Raw genomic sequence first — 27,386 nt, forward strand, 5'->3', positions numbered from 1 at the left:
AATTGTTAATCGTAGGTCTTCTGAGAGCTCTTTTGTGCGAGGCATAATTCACATCAGGCAATGCTTCTTGTGAAAAGCAAACCCAGAACTGGTGTGTGTTTTTTATAGGGCAGGGCAGCTGTAACCAACACCTCCAATCTCATCTCATTGATTGGACTCCAGTTGGCTGACATCTCACTCCATTTAGCTCTTGGAGATGTCATTAGTTTAGGGGTTCACATACTTTTTACACCTGCACTTTGAATGTTTACATGGTGTGTTCAATAAAAACATGGCAACATTTCATTCTTTGTGTATTATTAGTTTAAGCAGACTGTGATTGTCTATTGTGACTTAGATGATGATCAGATCACAATTTATGACCAATTTGTGCAGAAATCCATATCATTCCAAAGGGTTCACATACTTTTTCTTGCAGAGATATATATATATATATATATCCACACAAATAGGCATATAAACATATTTATATTTCTTATAAAGCTGGCTGCAGTGTTGGGCAGCCATATGCGAAAGGGGGGACCCTATTGGACATCACAGTTAGTGTTTTAGTGCACCTAGGCAGTTTGTACAAAGTACTATTTGTGCATTTACCCATCAGGAACTAAATGTAAAACATAGTAATAATTCTACAGCTACATCTTTCCTACTGCTTTTACGTTTGCAGCATTGACATTGCCTGGCTACCAAGTTGCTGGTCTGTGTGATTTTAGTTGATCTTCAGTTGCAGAACCAGCATCCATATCAAGATCTGCTGCTCTTAGTGGAAAGTGGGTTATCCTTTGTGCCAGCAGAAAGGCCCTATATATTAAGATCAAGAAACCGAATTGAAGGGTTTGCAACAATAAGGAGGCAACTCTGGTTTTACTAACTTCTGCCAAAAATGAAAAAAAAAAAAGAACTGTTTTTTTCCTTTTTTTTTTTTTACACTATAATTTGAAGTATTTGCTCTGTAGCTCATTGACAGACGTAGTCCTCGTTGATTAATAACAACTCGGGTTATACTGCCCTCTACAGGAGTAGGACTAGACAGGAAAGAAAACATTCTTGCCACACCTTAGGGGCAGTCCCAGAGGGTATATCCTCTCTCTCTCTGCTACAGCAAATCAGTTTTTTTCTGTCTAGTTAGGAGTAAGGACCTAGATGCCTTGCTAGGATCTTCGGTCCTGGCAGGAATTTTTCTTAGATTTTTTTTTAGACCGCTTTTTTCTCCAGTGTTCCTGTGAGATCTTCAAGCAAGCAAGCTGTAACTGGGCGACGGGCTGGATGTTGAGATCCAGTGGTCACCCCAGTTCAGCCTACGAGCGCGTGCAGGCCATAGCTCCGCGCTGGGTCGGCCGCGACATAGTCCCACTGGACGGGGACTGACCCTGCGAGTTAAACGTCTCGCCTGAACGCCAATGACCAACAGAGTCACAGCGTCCGTATTGGTCGACAGCCCCCCCACCCCGGTGAAGAGGGGTTCTGTCAGGAGTGGGCGCCCGCCTGGTTCCGGTATGGTGAGTAGTATGTTCCCCCTCCCCCCCTGTCGGGTTTGTGGTGGACGCGGGCCCCTCTCTGGAATGGTAGGATGGGTCTCCCCTCTATCCTATAACAGGTCACAGATCCCCCAATTTGAGTGTGATTTTTTGTGAACAAAAACCAGGAGGCTTGGTTTGGGAGCTGACTATCTAGGTCATTGCAAAACTGTAAGGGTGACTGAAGTCAGTGGCAGTACTATAAGGGGCATTACTATTGAAGTAAAAGGTATCCTACCTGTCAGAGGTGTACACAGGCCGATGCCTAATGGGGAGGTGCCTGAGTCCCTGCAGTCCAGATCGCCATTCCTCCAGCAAAGGGTCACTTCGGAAGGACAGAGGGCTGCCTCCCGACGGCCCACGGACCGCATGCGGCCCGCCAGGGTCCTGTACCGCCGGCCAGGCTTATCACCATTCAGGGTGAAGGTTGTGGGGCCGAGATACTCCCGCAGGCCGCCAGGCCGAACATAGACATCCCGCAGGCCACTGCTAGCGCCGCTATCCGATACAGGCCGCCGCCATTCTCTTACAGATCGCACGAGGCCGCCATATTGGCGTAGCCTCGTGTCTCCAGCATGGGGGCAGCCATGTTTGAGGTGACCAAACACCTCGAGGAGCTATGGGGAGGCGCCGGAAGACGTGTAAAGGGGCGGAGCCGCCTCCTTTTACCCCGCGTAGCCTCGTGTCTCCAGCATGGGGGCGGCCATGTTTGAGGTGACCAAACACCTCGAGGAGCTAAGGGGAGGCGCCGGAAGGTGTGCAAAGGGGCGGAGCCGCCTCCTTTTACCCGGGAAAGCCAGCCAAAGACTTCCTGTCTGTAATAGACAGTGCTGGAACAGGTTGTATTGAAACTTCTGAGCATCAAGTGGTGAGCCTTGGGGTCTCTCTCTCTCTCGCTCTGTAGGGGTCCCTAAGCAGGTAACACTGAGGGGCGCTGTGGTGCTGGGGGTCTAAAGAAAAAAAAAAAAGTTTTTTTTTTTTTTGGCAAATTAATTTTTTCCGGCAAGTGTCTGGAATAATCATGGACCCTGCCACACAGGTACCCCCACCTGTTTCCCTCGAGGTGGCCGCAGGACCCTCCAGTTCACAGAGTATGGATGCATTCACAGCAGTTTTGGAGTCTTTGGTGTCTCGGGTGGAGACGGCCTGTCAGGGACGGGGGTCAAGAAAGCGACCCCCGCCTACCCCTATGTCATCTGATACTTCAGATTCAGATTCTGAGATGGTCATTGCAGCTGCAGGTCCCTCTGCAGGGGCTGTTGTCTCAGGTAAAGTTCCCTCAGACAGTAAGGAGGACGTTCCTGCCTCCGCCATAGCACAAGAAGAAGCATTGGTGGACGCACTAGTTGTGGCGGTCCGGGAAACCTTAAGACTTGAGGTTTTACCGGCAGAGGCAACTGAGATGGAAATTCCCTTTGGTACTAGTAAACCTACCAAGACGGCGAAGGTTTTTCCCTTACCCAAATGTTTTGGTAATAAAATTAAAGAGGAATGGGATCATTCAAAACGTACCTTTGCTGTTTCCAAGCGCATTGCTAGACGCTATCCGTTTGAGGAATCCCTCATTAAGAAATGGACGGTACCACCAGTGGTGGATCCACCTATTTCCAGACTGAACAAAGCCACTGTTATCCCATTGGAGGACGCTCCGTCCTTTAAGGATCCGGTGGATCGGAAGATGGAAGCGGAGTCCCGCACTATTTTTTCCCTGATAGGGTCAGCCTTTAGACCAGTGATTGTCATTGGTTTAGTTTCACAGACATTAACGGAATGGACAAGATTGGTACGCCATGACCTAAAGGGGAAAGGTATCCCCCAGGCAGCATCTGATTTGATGGAACAAATTATACAAGGACTGCAGTTCGTCTGTGATGCAGCCCTGGATGCCACCCCCTTGTTAGGGCGGCATCCAGGGCTGCATCACAGACGGTCAGCGGATCTAGGTTCCAAAAAAGCCTTGGCGAATCTCCCCTTTCAGGGGAATCGCCTATTTGGGGCCACCCTAGATGAGATCATTAAGGATGTCACTGGGGGCAAGAGCACTTTTTTGCCGCAGGCTGCTAAAGCTAAAGGACCTCGTAACAAGCGTGGACCTTTCTTTGCCGCTCATAAAGGGTTAGTTCGCTCCGCTGGGGCGAGCGGGAAAGGAAAAGCCCCTCTAGGAGGGTTCAAGAGGCGCTGGTCGGGCAAACAAAAGGCCGACTCAGCCAAACCTGAAGTTAAGGCTAATACAGCCTGAAGGTGCGCCCCCACCCGGCTTGAGGGTGGGGGGACGTCTTCACCGGCATTCAGAGCTAGAGCCTTCCTGAATCTCGGACTAAGGGGTTCAGGAGATCATACGATCAGGACACAAGATCGAGTATCGATCACTGCTACCGGTGCGATTCTTCCCTTCCAACATTTAGGTGCTACAGGGAGCGGTAGTTACCGTTCCCTGAACAGATCATTTTCTTTACCTTTTCCAAAGATTAGTCTCAGTTCCCTACAGGAATCGGATCCGGTTGAGCAAACAGACCAAGGAGCCTCTAGTCTGGTGACTTCCGTCTCTAATGCTCAACCAGGAGAAATCATCACTCCTGATAAGAATCAAGTTTCTGATAAATGTGTGGGAACAGAGAGCGATCAGACTTTGTCGGATTGCCTGGACCAAGCAGCTCTAGGGCAGCCTGGTTCGGATCCAGTCAGACAATATCAGGGTGATGACTTAGGTCGATCACCAAGGATTTCACCATCTGTGTCTTCATCAGAGCATCCCGGAGGTGGATCTGTTGGCATATCGGCTCAACAGGAAGGCGCAGAGGTTGGTAACGCGCGGCCGCGTTCCTCTAGCGGACGCAGCAGACGCGCTGAACGGCCTACAAAGGCAGTATCAGCTACTATACGTCTTCCCCCCTCTCAAGTTGCTGCTGAGATTTTTCCGCAGGATAGAGATGGAGGGAACTCCAGTTATCCTGGAAATTCGAGGCTAGCCTCGTCAGGCCGGTCAGGCCGACTTGGACATGCTAGTCGCGAACGCTCCTTGGAGACCTCCTCTCAGGGAGGATCTGCGGTCTCAAGGACCGATCTTCCATCGTGCTTTACAGTCGCTGGTTTTAATGGCCTGGCCATTGAGACCCAGGTACTGAAGGGCAGAGGGTTGTCAGCTTCAGTTATTCCTACTCTAATTAAAGCAAGGAAAGCGACTTCCAGCAAAGTCTATTATCGCACATGGAAGACTTCTATTGCGTGGTGTGAATTTTTGGGATTTTCCCCACGTACCTATTCGGTGACCCGAATCTTGGCTTTTCTGCAAAAGGGGGTTGAGCAGAAACTATCCTTGAGCACCATCAAGGGTCAGGTTTCCGCATTAGCAATCTTCTTTCAGAAGCCTTTGGCTACTCATTCCCTGGTGCGGAATTTCATACAGGGGGTGCGGCACTTGGCTCCGCCAGTCCGCGCGCCCTTACCACCTTGGGATCTTAATTTGGTTTTGTCGGTTCTGCAGAAACCTCCCTTTGAAAATATCAGGGAGATTCCCTTGCTTACATTATCTCAGAAGGTGGCCTTCTTGGTGGCTATCACTTCTGCACGCAGGGTGTCAGAACTGGCTGCATTATCATGCCATTCCCCATATCTAGTGGTTCATAGGGATAAGGTAGTTCTTCATCCGAAGCCATCCTTTCTTGCTAAGGTGGTTTCAGACTTTCATCTGAATGAAGATATTGTGCTACCTTCCTTGTGTCCTCAGCCCAATCATCCTCGGGAATATGCGTTGCATTCCTTGGATGTGGTTCGGGCAATTAGGGTATACCTGAAGGCTACGGAAACGTTCCGTAAGACGGATTCACTTTTTGTGATCACGGATGGCCCCAGAAAGGGGTTGCCTGCATCTGCCGCGACTATCTCCAAATGGAATAGACAGACGGTGGTACAGGCTTATTCTATTAAGGGTCGGAATCCTCCGTTCCCTGTTAAGGCGCACTCCACTCGAGCGCTCAGTACTTCTTGGGCCTACCGCCATCAGGCGTCAGTGGTCCAGGTGTGCAAGGCGGCCATCTGGTCGTCGGTACATACCTTTACGAAATTTTATAAAGTTGATGTGATGGCATCGGCAGATGCCTCATTTGGCCGCAAGGTTTTTCAGGCCACAATTTGAGGAGACCGGTGATCTACCTCGAGGGTTTTTTTCCGTTGGAATTTCAGTTGAGTCTCATCGTGTGATTGATGAGCCTTTAAAACTTCTAGTTGGCACCGGTTGGGCCTTCTAGATTGGATTTTGATTTCCATTTTCCCCACCCCTCATTTGTGGTACTGCTTTGGGACGTCCCGAGTTGTTATCAATCAACGAGGACTACGTCTGTCAATGAGCGACAGAGAAAAATGGATTTTTGTAAAATCTTACCGTAAAATCATTTTCTCTATCGCTCATTGACAGACGTAGTCCTCGGTGATACAGCACCTTCGGGTTATGTTGCCTCCACAGGAGTAGGACTAGACAGGAAATAAAATGCTCTGGCCACACCCTGGGGGCAGTCCCAGAGGGTATATCCTCTCTCTCTCTGCCTCAGCAAATCAGTTTTTTTCTGTCTAGTCAGGAGTAAGGACCTAGATACCTTGCTGGGATCTTCGGTCCTGGCAGGATTTTTTTCTTAAAAAGATTTTTTTAGACAGCTTTTTTCTCCAGTGTTCCTGTGAGATCTTCAAGCAAGAAAGCTGAACTGGGCGACGGGCTGGATGTTGAGATCCGGTGGTCACCCCAGTTCAGCCTACGAGCGCGTGCAGGCCATAGCTCCGCGCTGGGTCGGCCGCGACATAGTCCCACTGGAGGGACTGACCCCGCGAGTTAAACGTCTCGCTGAAACGCCAAGGACCATGAGTCACGGCGTCCGTATTGGTCGACAGCCCTCCCGCCCCGGTGGAGAGGGGTACTGTCAGGAGTTGGTGCCCGCCTGGTTCCGGTATGGTGAGTAGCATGTTCCCCCTTTTCCCCTGACGGGTCTTGTGGTGAACGCGGGCCCCTCTCTGTATGGTAAGGATGAGTTCCCCTCTATCCTATAACATGGCACAGATCCCCCTACTTTGAGTGTGATTTTATGTGCAAAAAGCCAGGAGGCTTGGTTTGGGAGCTGACAATCTAATTGTAAACATGTTAAAAAAGATTGTAATTAGTGGCAATATGGGTATCTTACTGTGATAATATAAGTATCCTACCAGTCAGTAGCCACGGACATGTAGACTGCTTTCCTAGTCAAGTCTCCAGCGATGGCAGGCCTTCCGAACGGCCATGCGGTCCACCAGGGCCGGTACCGCCGACCAGGCTAAATCCCCATGTAGAGAAGGTGTTGTGATGCTCTGCAGTCACGCCGCTATTCGGTACTAACCGCCGCCATTGTTTGCTAGATCGCACGAGGCCGCCATTTTGGCGTAGCCTCGTGTCTCCAGCATGGGGGCGGCCATGTTTGAGGTGATCCAAACACCTCGTGGAGCTAGGGGAGGCGCCGGAAGGCGTGCAGAGGGGCGGAGCCGCCTCCTTTCGTCCTGGGCAGCCAGCCAAAAGACTTCCTGTTTGTGAACACAGCGCTGTAACCTGTTGCAGTGAACTCTGAGCCTGGGGGTCTATCTCTCTCTCTCTCTCGATCGATAGGGATCCCTAGCAGGTAACACTGAGGGGCTTTTGTGGCGCTGGGGGTCTGAAAAAAAAAAAAAAAAAAGTTTTTTATTTAAATTTGAATTGTATTTTCCGGGAAATTACTGGAATAATCATGGACCCTGCCACACAAATACCCCCACCTGTTTCCCTCGAGGGGGCCACGGGACCCGCCGGTGCACAGAGTATGGATGCATTTACAGCAGTTTTGGAGTCTTTGGTGGCTCGGGTGGAGGCAGCCTGTCAGGGATGGGGGTCAAGAAAGCGACCCCCGCCTACCCCTATATTATCTGACACCTCTGACTCAGATTCAGAGATGGTCACTGCAGCTGCAGGTCCCTCTGCAAGGGCTAACAAGCCCATTAAAACGGTGAAGGTTTTTCCTGTACCCAAGGTACCTTTACTATTTCCAAGCGTATTGCTAGACGCTATCCGTTTGAGGAATCCATCATTAAGAAATGGACGGTACCACCAGTGGTGGATCCACCTATTTCCAGGCTGAATAAAGCCACGGTTATCCCAGTGGAGGACACTTCGTCCTTTAAGGATCCGGTGGATCGAAAGATGTAAGCGGAGTCCCGCACTATCTTCTCCCTGATAGGGTCAGCATTTAGACCAGTAATTGTTATTGTTCTAGTTTCCCAGACACTAACGGAATGGGCGAGATTGGTACGCCAAGACCTAAGGGGAAAAGATATCCCCCAGGGAACATCTGATTTGATGGAACAGATTATACAAGGGCTACAGTTTGTCTGTGACGCAGCCTTGGATGCTACCCCCCTATTAGGGCATGCATCTATGTCAGCGGTAATCCTCAGACGTGTGCTGTGGTTAAAATGCTGGTCAGCTGACCTAGGTTCCAAAAAGACCTTGACGAATCTCCCCTTTCAGGGGAATCGCCTATTTGGGGCCACCCTAGATGAAATCATTAAGGACGCCACTGGGGGCAAGAGCACTTTCTTGCCACAGGCTGCTAAAGCTAAGGGATCTCGCAACAAGCGAGGACCTTTCTTTACCGCCCATAAAGGGTTCGTACGCCCGGCTGGAACAAGCGGGAAAGGCAAGACTCCTCCAGGAGGGTTCAAGAAAGGCTGGTCGGACAAACAGAGGACCGACTCAGCCAAACCCGAAGCAAAGGTACACAGCCTGAAGGTGCGCCCCCACCCGGGTTGAGGGTGGGGGGACGTTTTCACCGGTATTCAGGACATTAGATCGAGCATCGACTACTACTACCGGTGCGATTCTTCCCTTCCAACATTTAAGTACTACAGGGAGCGGTAGTCACCGTTCCCTGAATAGATCTTTTCCTTTACCTTTTTCTAAGATTAGTCTCTATTCCCCACAGGAATCGGATCTGGTTGACCAGACAGACCAAGAAGCCTCTAGCCGGGTGACTTCGGTCCCTGAGGTTCAACCAGAAAAGATCACCGTTCCTGATAGGAATCAGGTATCTGATAAATGTGTGGGAACAGAAAACGACCAGACTTTCTCGTATGGTCGGGGCCAGATAGCTCTAGGGACGCCTGGTTCAGATCCAGTCAGCGCCAGTGGTCCTAGAAATTCTAGGCTGGCCTCGTCAAGCCGGCCTGGCCGACTTGGACATGCTAGTCGCAGACGTTCCGTGGGAACTTCGTCTCAGGGAGTGTCTGTGGTCTCAAGGACCAATCTACCATCGTGCTTTACAGTCGCTGGTTTTAATGGCCTGGCCATTGAGACCCAAGTACTGAAGGACAGAGGGTTGTCAGCTTCAGTCATTCCTACCCTTATTAAAGCAAGGAAAGCGACTTCCAGCAAGGTCTATTATCACACATGGAAGACTTATATTGCATGGTGCGAATCTTTAGGATTTCCTCCATGTACCTATTCGGTGACTCGAATATTGGCCTTTTTGCAAAAAGGGGTTGAGCAGAAACTAGCCTTGAGCACCATCAAGGGTCAAGTTTCAGCATTCGCAATCTTCTTTCAGAAACCTTTAGCTACCAAGTCCTTGGTGCGGAATTTCATCCAGGGGGTGCGGCACCTGGCTCCACCAGTCCGCGCGCCCTTACCGCCCTGGGATCTTAATTTAGTTTTGTCGGTTCTACAGAAACCTCCCTTTGAAAACATCAGGGAGATTCCCTTGCTTACATTATCCCAGAAGGTGGCCTTCTTGGTGGCTATCACTTCTGCTCGCAGGGTGTCAGAACTGGCTGCATTATCATGCCAGTCCCCATACCTAGTGATTCATAGGGATAAGGTAGAACTTCATCCTAAGCCATCCTTTCTTCCTAAGGTGGTTTCAGATTTTCATCTGAATGAAGATATTGTACTACCTTCCTTGTGTCCTCAGCCCAATCATCATCGGGAACATGCGTTGCATTCCTTGGATGTGGTTCGGGCAATCAGGGTATACCTGAAAGCTACGGAATCATTCCGTAAGACGGATTCACTTTTTGTGATCACGGATGGCCCCAGAAAGGGGTTGCCTGCATCTGCCGCGACTATTGCCAAATGGATTAGACAGACGGTGGTACAGGCTTATTCTATTAAGGGTCAGAGTCCTCCGTTCCCTGTTAGGGCGCACTCCACTCGAGCGCTCAGTACTTCCTGGGCCTTTCGCCATCAGGCGTCAGTGGTCCAGGTATGTAAGGCGCCCACCTGGTCGTCGGTACATACCTTTACAAAATTTTAAAAAATTGATGTGATGGCATCGGCGGATGCCTCTTTTGGCCGAAAAGTGCTGCAGGCCGCAATTTGAGGAGACCGGTGGTCTACCTCGAGGGTTTTTTTCTGTTGAAAAATTTTTTTTTGTTGAGTCTCATCATTAAGGATGAGCATTGTAAACTTCTAGTTGGCACCGGTTGGGCCTTCTAGATTTGGATTTGATTTCCATTTTCCCACCCCTCATTTGTGATACTGCTCTGGGACTTCCCGAAGGTGCTGTATCACCGAGGACTACGTCTGTCAATGAGCGATAGAGAAAAATGGATTTTTGTAAAATCTTACCGTAAAATCCTTTTCTCTTAGCTCATTGACAGACGTAGTACCCGCCCCTCTATTTTTTGAGTTGGGTTGGGTTAAATTCTCTAAACACTGCTTTTGTGACATAACGGATTTGCTGAGGCAGAGAGAGAGAGGATATACCCTCTGGGACTGCCCCTAGGGTGTGGCCAGAGCATTTTATTTCCTGTCTAGTCCTACTCCTGTGGAGGCAACATAACCCGAAGGTGCTGTATCACCGAGGACTACGTCTGTCAATGAGCTAAGAGAAAAGGATTTTACGGTAAGATTTTACAAAAATCCATTTTTCTCTTAAGCTCATTGACAGACGTAGTACCCGCCCCTCTGTTTTTGAGTTGGGTTGGGTTAAATTCTCTAAACACTGCTTTGTGACATAACTGATTTGCTGTAGCAGAGAGAGAGAGGATATACCCTCTGGGACTGCCCCGAAGGTGTGGCCAGAATGTTTTCTTTCCTGTCTAGTCCTACTCCTGTAGAGGGCAGTATAACCCGAGTTGTTATTAATCAACGAGGACTACGTCTGTCAATGAGCTTAAGAGAAAAGGATTTTACGGTAAGATTTTACAAAAATCAATTTTTACCTACTTGTTGCCCATGTATTAAAGTGTCACTAAAGGCTAAACTTTATTTTTCATTTTGGATAGAGTAAGGGAGGGTTAAAATAACCTCTGCCAGTTTCTTGCCATCTGTGTCCCATTGTGGAGATTTACCTTCTCTGTCATGTATCCAAAACAGAATGTGGGAGGAAATCCCTCAATTGTGAGGGAATCCCAGGGTGTCGCAAGAACTAGTGATCTCATTGGAAGATTTTCACTCTGTTATTGTTCTGATGTCAACCCAGAATTTTGTTTTTTCTTTTACTTTTGATGGTAACTGTAAACAGGACAAATAAAGTGAATCTTTCTCTACCTTGCCCACAGACAACAATAAAACTCTGACAGGGGTTCTAATCCCTCCCCAATCTATGCAAAACTAAATACAAATGTTTGCCTTTAGTGGCACTTTAACAAATGATTTAGCACTGTTGGCATACAAAACTATATTTTCTATAAAGGTAGGAGGAGGAGTTTTTACATTTTGGAGTTACCTCCTCCTCCTGTCCAGCAGGCAGCTTCATCTGTTCAGAAACATGGGAACTAACACTCAGGGTGAACTCCTGTTTGCACTAATGAAAAGAGCAGATTTTTCTGAACAAGATAGGATAGATAACTGAAAAAGTGAAAAAAAAATGGAGCTGTCTCCTTGCAGCAAAACTTTCCATTGTTGCAAAACTGTTTTCTGGCAAGTAACTACTTCCATGACATTTCAGAGATGGTCAAATGCCTTCAGTCTATTCTCTTCTTAGAAGTCCATGACACTGTTCTTTTCTTTCAAAACTACTTTTCATGGAGTGCATGTCCTGCATGTTGACCTGAAATAAATTATAATCTAAAGATAAACTACTCAATTTGGATGCAAATGGAGAACAGTTATTATCATCTAGTGTGATCGAAACAGGAAACTACATCTCCGGGAGGTTTGAATAATTTCAGCGTGAGACTGTTTTAATCAGGGCAGCAATTAAACTAAGTGGTTCTGATATGAAATGATTTAAAATTTCCACTCTTTTAGTTTTAATAGTAAGCCTAAAAAATGTTGTTACTTTGTGATAGCTGTTAAAGGGAGCTCATCATCCAATTTTAAATTGTTAAAAGCAAAAGCACTGCCTACAAGTCAACACTACAGGATATTTTTTATTACCTTTGTTAGCCAGAAAACTCTTCTCTGAAAGTAGAATGTTTTGTTATAAGGAATCTGACTTTACAACTACAGTGCATCCGGAAAGTAGAGTGCTTCACTTTTTCCACATTTTGTTTTGTTACAGCCTTATTCCAAAATTGATTAAGTTCAGTATTTTCCTTTAAAATTCTACACAAATACCCCATAATGACAACATGAAAGAAGTTTGTTTGAAATCTTTGCAAATTTATAAAAAATAGAAAATGAAAAAAAATCACATGTACATAAGCATTCACAGTCTTTGCTCAATACTTTGTGAAGCACCTTTGACATCAATTAGAGCAGGCATGTCCAACCTGCGGCCCGGGGGCCGCATGCGGCCCAGAACTGCAGGCAATGCGGCCCACTGCCCCCTGACAATTTTTTTTTTGCTGCGGAGGAATGTGAAGTGTTTCTGACTCTTACCACCATGACCACTTCAAATCACTGAAGTGGTCATGGTGGTTTATTATCTCTCAGAAGAAGTAAACCTCTGTATACTGATTCCATTTCATTTCATCATCCTCTAGTTGTGCTAAATTAGTGCGGGGGGCGTGGCGGCGTGGGAAGGGTGCGGCGACATTTTATTAGTTATATACCTTAACTATAGTATATATTTTATATGCAGCCCGAGAAAATTTCTCCACACTCAATGTGGCCCAGAGAAGCCAAAAGGTTGGACACCCATGAATTAGAGCCTCAAGTCTTTTTGAGTATGATGCTGCAAGCTTGGTTTACCTATTTTTCAGAAGTTTCTCCCCTTCTTCTTTGCAGGACCTCTCAAGCTCCATCGAGTTGGATAGGGAGCGTCGGTGCACAGCCATTTTCAGATCTCTCCAGAGATGTTCAATGAGTGTTTAGGTCTGGGCTCTGGCTGGGCCACCACACAAGGACATTCACAGAGTTGTCCCGTAGCAACTTTTTTGTTATCTTGGCTGTGTGCTTGTCCTGTTGGAAGATGAACCTTCGCCCCAGTCTTAGGTCCAGAGATCTCTAGAGCAGGTTTTCATCAAGGATGTCTCTGTACATTGCCGCATTTATCTTTCCTTCAATCCTGACTAGTCTCCCAGTTCTTGCTGTCGAAAAAAACATCCCCACAGAATGATGCTGCCACCACCATGCTTCACTGTAGGAATGGTATTGGCCAGGTGTTGAGCAGTGTCTGGTTTCCTCCAGACATGATGCTTGCCATTCAGGCTAAAGAGTTCAATCTTTGTTTCATCAGACCAGAGAATTTTGTTTCTCATGGTCTGAAAGTCCTTCAGGTGCCTTTTGGAAAACTCCAGGCAGGCTGTCATGTGCCTTTTACAGTAAGGAGTGGCTTCCGTCTAGCCACTCCACCATACAGGCCTGTATGGTGGAGTCCTGCAAAGATGGTTGTTCTAGAAGGTTCTCCTCTTTCAACCGAGAAACACTGGAGCGTTTTCTTGGTCACCTCCCTCACTAAGGCCATTCTTCCCCGATTGCTCAGTTTCGCCAGGCGGTTCCAAACTACTTCCATTTACGTATGATGGAGGCCACTGTGTTTATTGGGACCTTCAATGCTGCAGAAATTTTTCTGTACCCTTCCCCGGATCTGTTCCTCAATACAATCCTGTCTCAGAGGTTTACAGACAATTCCTTGGACTTGATGGCTTGGTTTGTGCTCTGACATGCACTGTTAACTGTGGGACCTTATATAGACAGGTGTGTGCCTTTCCAAACCATGTCCAATCAGCTGAATTTACCACAGGTGGACTCCAGTCAAGTTGTAGAGACATTCCAAGGATGATCAGTGGAAACAGGATGCAACTGAGCTCAATTTTGAGTGTCATGGCAAAGACTGTAAATACTTATATACATATTTTTTTTTTTCGTTCTTTTATTTTTAATAAATTAGCAAAATGGCTTTGTGTCAATTAACACCTGGCTACCTCTGATCTGATCCAGTAAAAACATACAGAAGGGGCATCTATTCCCCCCCTTCCTGGTCCATTTACATCTGACTGCCCACAGAGAAGAGCGAGCTGTGTCCATGTCCACTTTGTATAATGGAGTGGACATGGACCAGTCATCCAGCAACTCTGCTCAGCTCAGCAGGGGATCAGCAGACAGATCTCCTGCTGAGCAAAACCAATCCAGCCCATGTGAAAGGGGCCTAAATTGTAAAAATTTAAAATTCCCATGCTGCATACTTGCTCTCAGTCTTTGTAATGAAGCCAGGGTCAGGATGATACCAACAGCAATATCCAACAGTGGCAGTTCTAATCTATCTGAACTAGGTACACTTTAAAACCTGCTCATTGAAAGCACTCTGACCATGTATGAAAACGCCAAATACCCCCAGCAGTGAAGAGGTTATATAGCGTGTGAATTTTCCTATATCTATATATGACACACAAGAGGGACAGTTGAAGAGAAAACCGTGACAGGCCGTTTAAATATCGCTTGAAAGAGGAACAGGTTGGATATATGCTTTAGATTTTTATATTTCAATCTCGGTAGGCCTACCTGAATTTAGATTAAAAAGCAGGATGTACAAAGTGGAAACAAATATTCTGTTTTTCCTTTAACATATATTCTACTTATATTCTCCTCCAGAGGGCAGTGGAAGCACTAGAAGTGGTGGAGTAGGAAATGCCAGAGAAATAAAAATAAAAAAGACCAAGAAGAAGTCCAAAAAGGATGAAGACAGTGATGAGGAGTCTCATACTACAAGCGCAAGTATAATGAATTTCTCATAATTTTTAATTGCATGTGACGATTTCTAGGCAATAGGCATCCTTCAAGTCATATCACTTACCTACATTTACATATTAGTCAAATGTTGGTCTTTTCCTTTTTAACAAGGCTTAAAGTGATTGTAAAGCTTTAATTTTTTTTTTTTCATTAAAATAAAAAACAGTTTCTACTTACCTGCTTTGTGCAGTTGGTTTGCACAGAGTGGCCCGGATCCTCCTCTTCTCGGGTCCCACGCCAACGTTCCTGGCTTCTACCTCCGGTCGGTGCCCCCACAGCAAGCAGCTTGCTATGGGGCACCCGAGCTGAGCTGCTGCTGTGTGTCCATTCACATACGGAGCCGTAATTTTGCCCCGCACCCTCAGTCTCCTTATTGGTTCACTGGCTGGGAGCGACAATCAAGAGTGCAAGTTTCCGGAGAGGCAAGGCTCTCATGGACATCGCTTGATCGAGAAGGGGCTCAGGAAAGTATTGGGGGGTTGCTGCACACAGGTTTTTTTACCTTCCTGCATAGTATTTATTTCTAATAGGCCTACTATTTTAGCTATTAAACATTGTGCATAATTGCAGTACCCAAATAATTGAAATCCAATTTGGAGCAGTGCAGTACCATTGGCTCAATGCTTCCAGTCTGTGCGCTTTCTCTTTCTGTTTGCTGCTATTTTCTGAATTAAATTAGTTGTGACAATAGAAATCTTTGTGACTGGAAGCACTGAGCTTAACAGTACCACTGTGCTTCGGGCACAGTTTCACCAGAGCTGTATCTCAGAAAGGGCCGCACAGGGGTAACTGTAGTCTACAATTTACACATACCTTCTGCAGTATTTTCAACAGATAATTTATGGAGTTTTTCTTTGGCAACATAACATAATGCTATCGTCAATAGGAATATATGGAAAAGCAGAATTGTTGTCTTCTGCACAACTCCAGATTAATTAATATAAGAACAAATGGGACGGTTTTCCAGAAAGCAGGTATCAAGTGACCCCAGATAATTATGCAGTAAAAAAGTTACAAGTTTATTGGACTCCATTAGACAAAAATATTGACATTAAATATAACAACTCACCACCATTCACCAAATAACGTTATTAAATTAAAATCACACGCACACTCTGGGCCCAGAAGCACAAAAAAGCAGGCATGAGTTGAAGCTGTCTACTGCACAGCAGGGGAAGTAAAATGGCTCATTGGAGGAATTGCAGAAATCACTGTATGATCATTCGTAAACTGTTACGTCCTCTGAGCACTGTGACAACCTTATGCACCACAGGGGAGATGGGGGATCCTAAACAGTGGACAAGCCTGAGGTTCAGGGATACTACGCAAGATAATCCAGTGGTATCATGGTGATGAGATTGTAACCGGGTGAAATGCTGAACTGAGATGAAAACAGTCAGTGATGAGACAAGAGTGGGCGCAGCAGGAGCTAATGGACTTTGTTCAGACTTCTACACAGGATAGTGGAGATAGTTCATGGCTAATATCAAGTTGGTGGCCATGCTGAATCTAGGATACAAGTCACTGCAAGGAGCAGTGAGTGGCATAAAGCCGACTTACAGTTCGTTGAGTGTCACAAAGTCTCCACTGAAAAGCCGCTGCTCTCCTACTGAAATCCCCGCTGGAAGAACGACCAGTCCGTGCCTGTCAGTGCCGCTGTCTCCAATCACTGTGCTTTCCCTTGATGATCAGCTGCTCTGCTGTGTGTGCTAGCTATGTTCTGCTATTGTGGAGATCATTCCTGGTTCCTAGGGCTTTAGGTTTTGTCCATCTAACCCCAGTGGAAAGGTGTTTAAAGGGCCTTGGTGGTGTATCCCATGGTTTACATGTTTTACCTGCCTGACTTCCTCGCAAACTTCTTCAGAACCTCCAGAGGGCACCCTGTATTTGAAAGCTCCTTGGAAGTACTTTTTCTTTCTCATCTGTTGAGGGACACAGGAATTAATTACCTGTTGGGTTAAACTGCCATGCTGCCACCTATAGGACCGGACACTTGCAAAACAAAACAAAGAGGGCAGCCCATGATAATCCCCCCTCCCAGCATGCCTCACTTTTTTGCTAGTATCCTCACAGAGGTTGGACATCTTTTCTTGCGCTCTGCAGAGAAAAGTATTACCAATTTTGTGTTGGCTTTTTTTCTCTTCAGTCAGGATCTTTGTAGAAAACTGTCTCAACTGGTCTGTGCATGGAAGCTATCCAGATCAGCCTTTTCTTTACCTAGATTTTAAGTGCCATAATCAGATCCTGCTGGGCTGTGGATGTTGTGGAAATAGCCTGAAAGTGACTATTGGGCACTTGTTCCCCCTAAAGTGCTTTCCAGACTCCATTCTGGTAACAGGTTAGCCACATTTTCCTTTCAGGTCCAAGCTACTAGCGTTGCTTTAGCAGTTGCCCTGTCTCTAAAGGCTCGCTTTGTGAGGCTGAAAAGCTGAGCACCAGGAGCCACCTGGTTATTGGACTATCTGCCACCTTCCAAAACACTTGCTTCTCTTGACTTTATCACTAATAGGGTCAGCACTGACATCATCCGCTGGCTTTAGTGTCACACTCTCTATGCTCTCTTTTACATTAATCAGTACTGAGGAAGTACCCATCCCACTACTGCATCTGCTTGCAGGAACCACATGAAACTCCATCCCTGCTGCCCACCTACAGTGACTTAGTCACCTCAAGTGCAGTGGAGTTTTGTAGGTACCTAAGGCCTTCACACATACTGCTGCTCATTCACCTGATCTGATTTTGGCTTTAGTGGCCACTAAACGTTCAGCCACTGAGACTCTATCTGATGCCAAGTTTCCTCAGTCCTTTCTGGACAAACCAGTTTTCTGCCATTATATCAAAAAAATATATACACATTATAGTGCCCCCCGTGCTACCACCCTAACCCAATTGGAGAGCCAGCTAGCACAAAATATGTGTTTCACTCACATAAACTTAAAACAAATCAGAAATGTGCAGCGCTCTATATAAGACAATCAATGCCGTCTAATATACACCAGAAGAATATTACATAAATAATAATAATCCACTAAATAGATTTTGCGCAACATCAGTGTCCAAATGGATGTTACATTCCAATTTTATCTTAGTGTGGTGAAGGTATGAAGATTTTTCATATTTTGTGATTAATAAACTTGACTTTTTTTAAAGAGATACTGCAGTTTGTTCCTTTTTGGATCCCCTTTGATGGGCACTTCTATGTGATTTCGTCCCCTTCAGGAGTGTCTCCTACTCCATCTCTATTCCCAGACAGCTCTCTACAGAAACCTGGTATACCACAAGGCGGGCCAGCTTTTCTCTTGCAATAATAGAGAAACAGACCCAATCTAAATACTCTCTGTATACCTTTATTTAAAATATGCTGCTATCAACATATTCACAAGTACAACATTAGTGTAAACTTCCATAAGAGAGTACCGCTGTGAGACACCAGTTCTGGCAGATCTTGTCCGTTAAAATGTGATGTCAGCATATTATTGATACTATTTTCAACACATTGAAGCTAAATGATTAGCCTGTCACAAATACCAATGCTGGCTCCAGTCTAGAGTCCTTTAGAGTTCCTAAGACCACCAAGACCTTTTCGGTGCACCCACTGTCTCAAGTGTTCCTTTGTGGACGGTGGAGACCTCTTCATAGGATTTTTCCCCCCTCTATGCATCCGCCATGCAGTGGTCTGTCTTAACAAAGCATTGACTATTTGGGCAGGGATGCACTTGTCTTCAAGGACTCTAGTGACAAGTGGCTCGAGGTTCTCTTTAAAGCCTTGGTGTCTCTGGCAGGCCCTGCATCCTGTTTGGCTCTGACCTTGATCTGTCAAACTTTGGCTAACTGGTCTAAGATCTATGGCAGCTGATTACATAGTTATGGAACGTTTGGAACAAATGGCTGTAGCTATGAACTACACTGTTGATGTACTGTTGGTGGTTTCCCTTCTTATTTCCTGCATAAGTCTCATGTCTGTCCATATGTGGAGAGCACTTTGGCTAAAGCGCTCTCTGGGTCTACCCTAAATACCATCAATGGGGTCACCACAGGTGGCAAGAGCACCCATATTGCTCAGCCAAAGAAGCCTAAGGCTCAGTCTAGGAAGGCTCATCCCTTTTATTACTCCACATCCTCAAACTCTGAGTTTAAACTCAAGCTGAGATCCCCTCACAAGTACCAGAACTCTTAAGTCTGCCAAACCCTCAGACAAATTGTTTTCAGCATGAAGGTGTTTCCAAACTTTCCAAAGTGGAGCGGTAACTGTTATCCTCTGAGGACATTTAGATGGTGGGTGATTGAGTGAAGGTGGGGATTTCCAGGGGCTACAAGCTAGAGCAGGGTTTCTCAACTAGAGTTCCAGGGAACCCTATGGTTCCTCCAGAGTCTGCTGGAGCCAAAATGTTATGTCAAAGGTTCATCCATTATAAAAAGAAAAAGGTTGAGAGAGACTGAGCTAGCCTCCCCATGTTATCAGTTCCAACATTCCTGTGTTGCCATACAGAATAACAGATCTCCTTGCAACCCTATTGGGTCTTGGGTAACTGGGTGTCATTGCCCCACTCCCTGTGGCAGAAAGGTTTCAGGGGTTCTACCTCAACCTGTTCATAGTTTCCAAACTAAAAAGGGCATCCTCTCCATCTTGGATCTCAAAACCGCTAGTGCCGATTCAGACATATGCCATGTCAGACATTGCATTGGATTTGCAGCGCACTGCTCTGCAAATCACATGCGATAGGTTGTATGGCTGAATTTGCATCGCATTCGAACCAAAGTCACACAGAACCCTTTTTTTTTTTGTCCGCACCAGATTCAAATTGCATGGCTCTTAAAGTGGTAATAAAGTAAAAATAATAAATGGCATATATGATACAGTCTGTCACATGCATAAACAAAGTAGTATTTTTTTTTTTTTTTAAGTCACTCCTGTAACTTGTTAACCACTAAGGCTCCATGCACACAGGGCGTCATAAAAACGTGCTCAAAAGCTGTTTACTTAACGCCGGGAAACAGCAGCTGTAAAAACGTGCTTTCAGTAGCTTTTTCAATTAGCGTTATTGCACGTTTGGCCACAGCAGCTGTTAGCAGCGTTTTTTCTGCCTCCATTCAAAATCAATGGTTCCCTATGGGAGCCTATTGATTTGAATGGAAGTCGCACCGCAGGTCGGATCAGGGTGATCCGACTTGCGGCGCGACTTGCGCTGTGAGAATCTTGAGGGGGAACTCCACGCCAAAATGGGGAAAAAAATGGCGTGGGGTTCCCCCCCAGGTTCCAAACCAGGCCCTTCGGGTCTGGCATGGAATTTGAGGGTAGCCCCACGCCGAAAAAACGGCGTGGGGTCCCCCCCAAAATCCATACCAGACCCTTATCCAAGCATGCAGCCCGGCATACCAGGAAAGGGGAGGGGACGAGCGAGCAGCCCCACCCCCCCTGTATCATACCAGGCCACACGCCCTCAACATGGGGGGGTGTGGGTGCTTTAGGGCAGGGGGGGCTCTGCACCCCCCACCTCAAAGCACCTTGCCCCCATGTTGATGAGGACAAGGGCCTCATCCCCACAACCCTGGCCGGTGGTTGTGGGGGTCTGCGGGCAGGGGGCTCATCGGAATCTGGAAGCCCCCTTTAACAAGGGGGCCCCCCAGATCCCGGACCCCCTCCCTATGTGAATGGGTATGGGGTACACTGTACCCCTACCCATTCACCCCATAAAAGATAGTGTATGTAAATAATGACAGGAGACGTTTTGGAAAGTTTATTAAAAATCTTCATCCGGCTCTTCGGGGTCTTCTCCTCTCCGGGGGTCTTCTGCTCTCTTGCCGTCCGCCCTTCTGCTGTCATCGGGAGATCACGCCCCCTTGTGGCACATGTGACGTCATCTGTGACACAAGGGGGCGTGGTCTCCCGATGACGTCATCTGGCGGCCACGCCCCCAATGGCTATATAATAAGCTGCAGAGACCAGAGGCCGGCATAATCGCTGGAGACGTCGTCGGAGGAGGACCGGAGGAAGAAGGAGAGCCGACAGCGGAAAGCAAAAGAGCAGAAGACCGGAGAGGAGAAGACAAGAAGAGAGGACAGCAGAAGGGCGGACAGCAAAAGAGCAGAAGACCCCCGGAGAGGAGAAGACCCCGAAGAGCTGGATGAAGATTTTTAATAAACTTTCCAAAACGTCTCCTGTCCTTATTTACATACACTATCTTTTATGGGGTGAATGGGTAGGGGTACAGTGCACCCCATACCCATTCACATAGGGAGGGGGTCCGGGATCTGGTGGGCCCCCCTTGTTAAAGGGGGCTTCCAGATTCCGATGAGCCCCCTGCCCGTAGACCCCCACAACCACCGGCCAGGGTTGTGGGGATGAGGCCCTTGTCCTCATCAACATGGGGGCAAGGTGCTTTGAGGTGGGGGGTTCAGAGCCCCCCCTGCCCCAAAGCACCCACACCCCCCCATGTTGAGGGCGTGTGGCCTGGTATGATCCAGGGGGGGGTGGGGCCGCTTGCTCGTCCCCTCCCCTTTCCTGGTATGCCGGGCTGCATGCTTGGATAAGGGTCTGGTATGGATTTTGGGGGGGACCCCACGCCGTTTTTTCGGCGTGGGGCTACCCTCAAATTCCATACCAGACCCGAAGGGCCTGGTTTGGAACCTGGGGGGGAACTCCACACCGTTTTTTTTTTCCCCCATTTTGGCGTGGAGTTCCCCCTCAAGATTCTCACAGCGCAAGTCGCGCCGCAAGTCGGATCACCCTCATCCGACCTGCGGTGCGACTTCCATTCAAATCAATAGGCTCCCATAGGGAACCATTGATTTTGAATGGAAGAAAAAAAAACGTATAACGTGGCTTAACGCACGTTAAGCCACGTTATGCAGCCTTTTAGCAGCGTCAGACGTTTTTACAGCTTGATGCTGCAGCTCCAGAACCCACAGTTCCTGGGTTTTTTTTGGAGCTGTAAAACGCCTATGCCACTTGGAGCTCCTAAAAGCTCTATGTGTGCATGAGTCCATTGAATAACATGGATATGCGTTCTGCAGCTGCAAAAAAAAACGTCTGACGCTGCTAACAGCAGCTGTAAAAACGTCCAGTGTGCATGAGGCCTAAGGTCTAAATCTACTAGTTCATCTAACATTACCCTCTCTAGACAATGTTGCTGTCCAAGAGTGTCTCCTTTGCTCCTCCATAGATACATAAGACAGGAAAAATGTTACTGTCCAAATCACCATTTGAAAAAAAAGAAAAGCTAAAAAAAAAAAAAAAAAAAAAAATGCAGCCACAACACCTAAGGATTAATAAGCTAAAATATATTAATTTTGGTTGTGGGTTGAGATATGCTTTAGGCCCTGTTTACACCTGAGCGTTTTTCAGCTCGTAAAACGCTCATCTCTAAAGTCTCAAAACGCCCAGCAAGCAAAATCCTATTCATTTTAATGGCCCCTGTTCACATATGAGCACTTTGTCGCCTGAAGCAAAACGCCTGAAGCTCAAAAAAGTACATGAGCTTTTTTTTTGGGCAGATTACAAGTGTTTTTTTTATTAGACGTCAATGCCTGCCTCCAAACACCTGCAAAAAACGCCTGAAAAAAAGCCAAAAAAAAACCCACCTGAAAACGATACGCTCAGGTGTGAATGGAGCCTCATTGTTTTCATTCGGACCCAGAAATTTTGCAAGGGGTCCACCAGGTCTTTCATAGCCTTCCTTCATATTGGAGACTTTCTGGCCTCTATGGATATATGTACCTGCATGTCCCCATCTTTCCAGCACATGGAGAATGCTTACAGGAGGAAGTGAGTACAGGGTGACTTCATCACAAATCGCTGCTGATCCTTTAAAGAGAAGTGCGGAATTCAAACGATCAAACATTCATGCTCCCTTTGGTAGATGCAGCATTAAACCAATGCTGCATCTGGCTCGTGCCGCCTCTACCCTGAGAACTGAGTGATCAAAGACTGCTGATCGCTCAGTTCTCGGGTCTGCTCTTAGCACAGAGTGCAGTCAGTCACCGCTCTGTGCTCTGCCCCCCCAGCGCTCACTGGAGCTCTGAACTGTGGACGGGGCGGGGGCTGAGGGTCAGATACCTGGGCGGATCCAACAATGTCAGGATCCCTTCAGAGCCTGGACTGCCTCTGTGATGTCTGGGTCACAGTAGTGCAGAACTAAGCATATTCCTGTGACTCACAGGAGACATAGGGCCACACTTCACCTTTAATTGTCTAGTTTCAAGCTGGGATGGACCTTGGACCAGCTAGATTGCTAACTGCTTTGTAGTCCGTAGAGATGTACAGGATCTGGCTGTGTAGTCTGGCAGGGGTGTCAGGATTACAAGATTGGCTAAATAAAATCATAATCCATACATAAGGTAAAACCGTTTGTGTATACTGCAAGTATTTGCCTTGGTTTCAGCTTTTGTATCCGCTGCTTTAATTTTATTTGTTCAACTTTCTTGCAATAGTTAGTCTCTTTGAGCTAGAGTTGTATAATACAACTCTAATGCTCAGCACAATGTATTCTTGTACTCCACAAAAGGGGAACATATTGGCTAAAGTTTGTTTGATGTTTTATTTTTCTGTGGCTAATTGTATGTTCAGTAAAGCCTTATGACAATTTAATAAAAAGAAGACAACACAGCATTGTTTTTGGCATTTCTAACAAATGTTCAGACATAATGAAGTCTTGTCTTATAATTTTTCCAAACAGCTAAAATTAGTGCCTCCCTTTTAAGTATAATACATTTGACAAATGGAGGTCATGCTGCTCTGGTATTGTTTAATGACATTGTACTTTATTGATATTACCTCCACATCAGATAAACCAAAGGACCGAGCGATCCCATTTCTCTCCTTAGAAGAAATTCAAGATGTTTTAAGGAAACATGTTGCAGATTCTCCCGATGAGCTGCTTGTGGAACTGTCTGAAAACCTAATAAGGTTAGTTTTATAAAGCCATTCCTTTCTCATTTTTCCTCATTAGTTGCATCAGCATTTAGAGTACAATAGAGGGTTTACACCTGTGTAGCTCAGCCAGATGGCATCTGTTTCTGGCCTTGAGATAAAAAGTCACTTTGTGTTTAATAACTTTTTTTAATACTCTATCCATCATGGATTTATATTTACTGTGTCTTTAAAGTAATTGTAAACGTTCTGTATTTTTTTTTTTTTTTAATAACATATTAGGCTTCTTTCACACGGCCGCTCCGCTGCTTTAGTCCGCTGCGGGACTTTTTTTTTTTTCACGGAGCGGATGACATTTGTGTCATCCGCTCCGTGTGCCCGCATATCATCCCATCCGTTTGCGGATGATATGCAGACATAATGTAAATATATGGGGGTTTGCGTATGTCAGCGGATGACACCGCTGACATCCGATTTTCCTTCCTTTCCGTTTTTTACACGGATGAAAAAATAGGGTTCTGTTCCGTTCCAAAAAACGGAACAGAACTGAAAGGAAGAAAATCGGATGTCAGCGGTTGGTATTCCGCTGACATCCACAGTGCCATTCACTTACATTATGTCCACAAATCATCCGCAAAAAAATAGGATGATTTGCGGACACACGGAGCGGCCGTGTGAAAGGACCCTTATACTTACCTGCTCTGTGCAGCTCTAATCCGCCTCCTCTGGGGTCCCCCGCCAGTGCTCTCCGCTCCTCTTCTTCAGTATTTGCCCCAAAAGCAAGTGCTTGCTATAAGGGAAAACGTGTAGGTTCACTCCTGAGTCAACTTTGTGTGTCCATAGACACACACAAATGTGGCTTGGCCCTTCCCCTACTCTCTGCTCACTGGCTTTGACTCACAGCAGCAGGAGCCATTTGCTTCTGCTGCTGTCTCTGACCCTATGAGAGAGAGAGCAGTGCTGGATTGAGATGAGCTTAGTTAAGTATTTAAGGGGAGCAGCATAATAAATGTTTTTTTCACATTAAAGTGGTTGTAAACCTCAGTCATAAAATCTGAGCAAAGCACATATATATGTAGTGTTACTTATCTCTTTCCAAAGTGTTATTTCTCTCTGGTGCTTTCGTTCCTTTATTATCAGCATGTGTCACTTCTGTGAAGTTTTCACTACAGATGAGATAAATTTGTGGGGGGGGGGGGGCAGCTCAGAACAGAGCTCACAAATGTAAAAAAAGATTTCAAGGTTAAAAAAGTGTGCCCATTTGTTGAACAGATAAGAGTGTGTCACCAGGCAGCAATACAGTACCCTAACTAGCCTAAGCCTGCCTTTCACCAAATATGTGATTCACCCACATACAAAATGATAAACAGACATAAATATAAAAAAATCTAAAATAATATAAAAATATGCAGCGCTCATAAATAATCCCTACAACAGTGTAGAATAATCGTCTTATTCTCTCTAAAAAAAAAAAAAAGTAAATGAATATTAATAAACAACATATAATAAATCGCCCGTTAGTACCCAGCAGATCTTTTGCCAAATCATAGCTATAGCGGGGACCACATTACTGTACATAAAAATTTCACTAAATAAATGCAAAATATGGATATCTCTCATAATTAATTTGAAAATTACCAATATATCAAACAACATTGCATAAAAAGCAGTGAAAAATTAAATCTAAGAATGTGTAATGCCTAATTTGTAATATTGTATACATTGGTTTCCTTTTTCTGGCGGTTCCCTTGCACACTAATAATTTGGTCACTGCATATATTTTTTTTTATATTTTAATTCATTATAACTACAGATTACATGTTATGTATACTGTATATTTCATAAACTAATGGGAGATTGATTATATGTTTATGATGAGAACTAATTTATGGCATTTCTTGAACAGGCTTAATATAGATTCAGTGACATTGACAGGTAGGGCAGAGGTATGCATCAGTGCAGTAGCAGTGATGGGGGTGGTACACATCATTACAGAGGCAGCCATAGGTTGAACAGAATGAATGTAGTGGCAGGCGGTGGGGTTGCGTTGGGGCCATTCATAGTTGGTGCAGTCTAGGGGTTGTGCCCAGTCGGTGTAGTGCAGATGTCCTACTACTACAGAAGTATAACTATACCTGGTTGTCCTACTTGTGCTACTGTCACCGCCAGTAAAGACCCAAGAAATGGAGGATCGGGGCTGCTCTGTGAAAAACCATTGCATAGAGCAGGTGAGTATAACATTTTTTCATTCTAAACATGAGCTTTAACTATGCCGACGACCCATCTATATCAGGCAGGTGCGACTTTAATGCGACTTTTGAGGGTTTAAATTGAGATCTGTGAAATTCAAGTTGCATAAAAGTCGGACCAAAGTTGAAGTCACACAAATATGAACGGTAATCATAGGGAAACATTGGGTGCGACTTTGGGATCCAAAGTCGCATGACAAGCCGCACAAGTGTGCATGGAGCCTAAATGTTTTGGTAAGGTATATCATTGTACTCAGGACTGGCAAATTAAACAAGTCCAAAACCACGATTAAAAGAAGGCTTCTTATAATCCTTTGCAGCCTGTGATGGCTCCATCCCTAATTATTGTATGGACAGTGCAGCAGTTGGGACCAGTGCCCCCTAGTGCCATGGGAGGGAGCACTGTGCTGTTCTTTTGGGCTGCACATGCACAGTGTGTTTTCTCTCCTGTCATAGCTCCTGCGCTCCTAAGGGCAACAGTGTCGCTAACTAGAAGTAGAGTCCTTCAATTATTCCAGTATAGCTGTTATAAGAGCTATGTTGCATTAAAGAGATGCTCCTTCAGAAAAAAAGTCAGCAGGTACAAATACTGTAGCTGTTGCCTTTTAATATTAGGGCACTCACCTGTACAGGCATCCAGCGTTGTCCTCACTTGAGTCGATTATTCAATCGGCCATCGGGTGCTGGGGCTTCTATCTTGACTAAGGGAAACCGACAGTGAAGCTTTGCGGCTTCACAGCCGGTTTCCTACTGCACATGCACGAAGCGCGCTGTGCTTTGCGAATGGGCTGCAGTCTTCTGGGACCTGTGAAGTGTCCCAGAAGGCTGCGGGGAAAGGAGGGGGCGAACTTTCAGCTAAGTTCACTGTAGCTTGTCAAAACCCATACCCGCTCCCCCCTCCCCTCCAAAAGGTACCAAATGTGGCAGTGAAGAGGGGAGGAGGAAAGACAAGCCGAGCATCCCCTTTTGGGTGGAGCTTCGCTTTGAATATCTTTAAAAGGCACCTTGAAATTTAACTTTTTTTTTTTTTTTTTTTTATTAAGACCCCTAACCAAAAGTTATCAGGAAGTTGTTCGTTCAGTATTCATGTCCTCGACTTCAGCAGCATCGGGCACAAGCAGAAAGAAAACTATGAAAGACTTTCAAGAAGAAGTTTCCAATCTTTATAACAATATTCGGTTGTTTGAAAAGGGAATCAAGCTTTTTGCAGGTTAGTCTTCATTGTTGATGTTGGCTTTTTATAATGATTTTTGTATCCCATGTGCTGCTTTAGGCCTCATGCACACAGGGTATCCGTAACGCAGCTTTTAAAGAGGAAGTAAACTCAAACTCATAATTATTATCTATAGGTAAGCCTTATAATAAACATGTACTGCTTAGGAGATATTTACATTGCATGCAGCCGATGATGTCATTGGCACATGCGCCCTGAAGGAACGGCAACCCGTGCCATTCCTTCAGATACCTGTGCTGTGAATGGCGGCTTCCCCGCTCATTCGTGGCAGTGATGCCATTGCGGCTCCAGCCTGTCACACAGCCGGAGTCCGCAGACCCGGAAGGAATACTGCATGAAGATGGACGTTACCGCTGGAGGGCTTCATTTTCAGGTAATTCTCACATAATGTCCTAATATGCGATGCATACTATGA

General features: G+C 46.0%; 1 protein-coding gene across 1 annotated transcript in view; it reads left to right on the forward strand.

Annotated features, from left to right (window-relative positions):
- UFL1 (UFM1 specific ligase 1) overlaps window positions 1-27,386 on the forward strand; it is a gene marked incomplete at its 5' end in the record, with an annotated part of 139,820 nt that overhangs the window by 71,980 nt on the left and 40,454 nt on the right. Inside the window, 3 exons of the mRNA XM_082250898.1 lie at window positions 14,482-14,604; window positions 23,404-23,524; window positions 26,781-26,947. Coding sequence (XP_082107024.1) covers window positions 14,482-14,604; window positions 23,404-23,524; window positions 26,781-26,947 — 411 coding nt within the window. The remainder of the gene's footprint in view (window positions 1-14,481; window positions 14,605-23,403; window positions 23,525-26,780; window positions 26,948-27,386) is intronic.

This window comes from Pelophylax lessonae, assembly GCF_965119305.1.
Source record: "Pelophylax lessonae genome assembly, chromosome: 3".
Lineage (NCBI taxonomy): Eukaryota > Metazoa > Chordata > Amphibia > Anura > Ranidae > Pelophylax > Pelophylax lessonae.